Source organism: Eupeodes corollae (assembly GCF_945859685.1).
Source record: "Eupeodes corollae chromosome X unlocalized genomic scaffold, idEupCoro1.1 SUPER_X_unloc_5, whole genome shotgun sequence".
Taxonomy (NCBI): domain Eukaryota; kingdom Metazoa; phylum Arthropoda; class Insecta; order Diptera; family Syrphidae; genus Eupeodes; species Eupeodes corollae.
This window is the reverse complement of record NW_026605134.1, coordinates 138,294-140,894: the sequence shown is the minus strand read 5'-3', so window position 1 is coordinate 140,894 and position 2,601 is coordinate 138,294. Positions and strand designations below refer to the sequence as shown.

The 2,601-nt window shown below is 36.8% G+C and overlaps 1 protein-coding gene across 1 annotated transcript; it reads left to right on the top strand.

Moving 5' to 3' along the window:
• The first annotated feature begins 911 nt into the window (after positions 1 to 911).
• On the top strand, positions 912 to 2,297 carry LOC129953456 (uncharacterized). The gene has a single exon (XM_056066704.1). The coding sequence runs from the start codon at positions 912 to 914 to the stop codon at positions 2,295 to 2,297; it is 1,386 nt and encodes a 461-aa protein (XP_055922679.1).
• The last annotated feature ends 304 nt before the right edge of the window (positions 2,298 to 2,601 follow it).

Here is a 2,601-nt window from a genome sequence, read left to right as displayed (position 1 = left end):
ATTATTATTTTTTAAGATTCAAAATTTTACCTGAAAAATAAGTTTGTCTTCAAAAATTTAAATGCCATTTTATAAATAAAAAAACCGTTGATTTTTTAAATTTTTATTTTGAAAATCGTTAGAGCGGTTTTTTTTTAAATTAATTTTTTATGTATAAAATTTTCCAATTTTGTTCTAAAAATATTTTTGGAATGCAGTTATTTAGTGATTGTAAATATACGTCTTACGTTTGAATTTCGTAAAAAATTGTTGACCCGTTTTTGAGATATAGAGTTTTGAAAAATAAAAATTCAATATTTTTTAAAAAAATCCAAACAATAAAAAATTGAATTTCTGTTAATCAAATATTGTTAAGGAAATATAGGAGCTTATTCAGAAAAAAATTATAAAAATAAGTTCATAAGTTGCTGAGAAAATTAAAAAACAAAATAACGGTTCTATGAGCGGTACCTTTCCTGAGCAATACAAAAATATGGTTTTCTTATAAAAAGAAGCCAAGTTAAAAATAAAATTTTAGAGAAAATTTAAAAAAATCTATCGGTTTGTTTTTGAGAAAATTCGAATTTTCGGTTTTTGACCAAAAAAATTGTATGGGGGCCACTGTTAGTTTTGATCTTAAAAAAAAACGAAAAAAAAGCCTAACGCGAATCTGCTCAAAACCTTAACTTCCAAGTTTGAACTCAATCGACCCAATGGTTTAGGCTGTAGGAGCGTGGACAGACAGACAAAACCGACCGGACGGAATCGCGGGACCCACTTTTTTCGACTTCTCTACCATCGTAATATCATGTTTGATTAAAATCTTGAGTTCGAAATTTTGCACGAATGCAAAACTTGCCATATAGTTCCTATATGTCGCAAGTAAAAAAGAGTACACAAAAGTATTCAATGAATATAAAGAGCTTGGACATATGACTGAGGTACCACTTGCTGCGCTTAATTCTCTTCACTACTTCCTTCCTCACCATGCCGTGGTAAAAGAAGCTAGCTCGACTACAAAACTGCGGAATGTTTTTGACGCGTCTTGTAAAACATCCGATGGTACGTCGCTTAATGATCATCTTTATATTGGTCCTAGATTACAAGATGACGTCTTTGACCATATCGCAAGGTTTAGGAGATTCAAAGTAGCATTTTCAGCCGACATCACTAAAATGTATAGGCAAATTTGGGTCACTCCAGATGATTTAATGTATCAACTTGTGCTATGGCGAGATGTAGAAGTGAAGGCATACCGCCTTAACACAGTCACTTTTGGTACGGCCTCGGCACCTTACTTAGCCATCCGAACGCTCCAACAATTGGCATCTGATGAACGTGATGCATCGAAAATAGCCTTAAAAAACTTCTACGTCGATGATGTAATTCACAGGGCAGACTCAGTGATAGAGGCGGTGGAGATGCAGACACAGCTCATAAAGATGTTGAAGAAAGGAGGGTTTCCATTACGAAAATGGGCAAGTAACTGCGAGGAGCTGTTGATGTCTGTACCAGAGGAAGATAGGGAGGTACAAATCCCATTATCGTTTGATGCAAAAAATGCAATAAAAACTCTTGGCATTCAGTGGCATCCTGCAAAGGATGTTTTTGCATTTAAAATCTCGCTTCCAGAACATACAAAAATTACAAAGAGAACTATACTATCAGATCTTGCTCGCCTGTACGATCCAATGGGTTGGATAGCACCTTGCGTCATCATCGGAAAAATCATAATGCAAGAAACTTGGAAAGATAAACAAACATGGGAATCTGAGCTCCCATCGTCAATCATCTCTGCGTGGCAAAGTTTGAAAGCTGCACTGAGCCTTTTAGAGGCCATCCAGATCCCCCGCTGGTTAAATCTCACCAATGAATCAAAGGTCGAGGTCCACGGATTTTGCTATGCATCTGAAAAGGCATATGCGGCAGCAATATATCTTAGAGTTACCACCGGAAATGAAACGAACATTAATCTCATCGTGTCAAAAACTAGAGTGACACCTCTTAAAACTAAATCTTTAGCTGGGTTGGAGCTTTGTGGAGCTCTGCTTCTGGCACAGTTGTTGGTACACACTGTGGATACGATGGAACTTCAATCTGCAAAACTGTTCACTTGGTGCGACTCTCAAATTACTCTAGCTTGGATTAAAAGCGCACCCTACCTGAGAACAACGTTCGTTGCCAACAGAGTGGCAGAAATCCAAGAACTGACTGATACGTTCCATCTAAGGAGAACCCCGCTGACATTGCATCTCGAGGAGTCTCTCCTAATGATCTCATTCAGAATCGACAGTAGTGGAATGGTCCTGAATTCCTAAAATCGTTTGATGAAACTCTTCATACGCCTGTTGAACTCAAACCTACAGAACTGGAAATGAAAGGGTCGCAAAGTTCAAAAAACAAAAGTAAATTGCTATCATCTGGGTACCCCATAATTAATGTTTTTCAGCTCTGTGTTCACTTCACTACTTTTTTATCGAATCAATCTTTTTTCAATCGTTTTTCATCTCTTAATCGGTTATATCAAGCTGCAGCATACTGGCGTCGATTCTTAAAAAATTTTCAATTTAAGGCAAAGAAACTAGAAACTCGTGTGCGTGGACCACTTTCAGTCGATGAAGT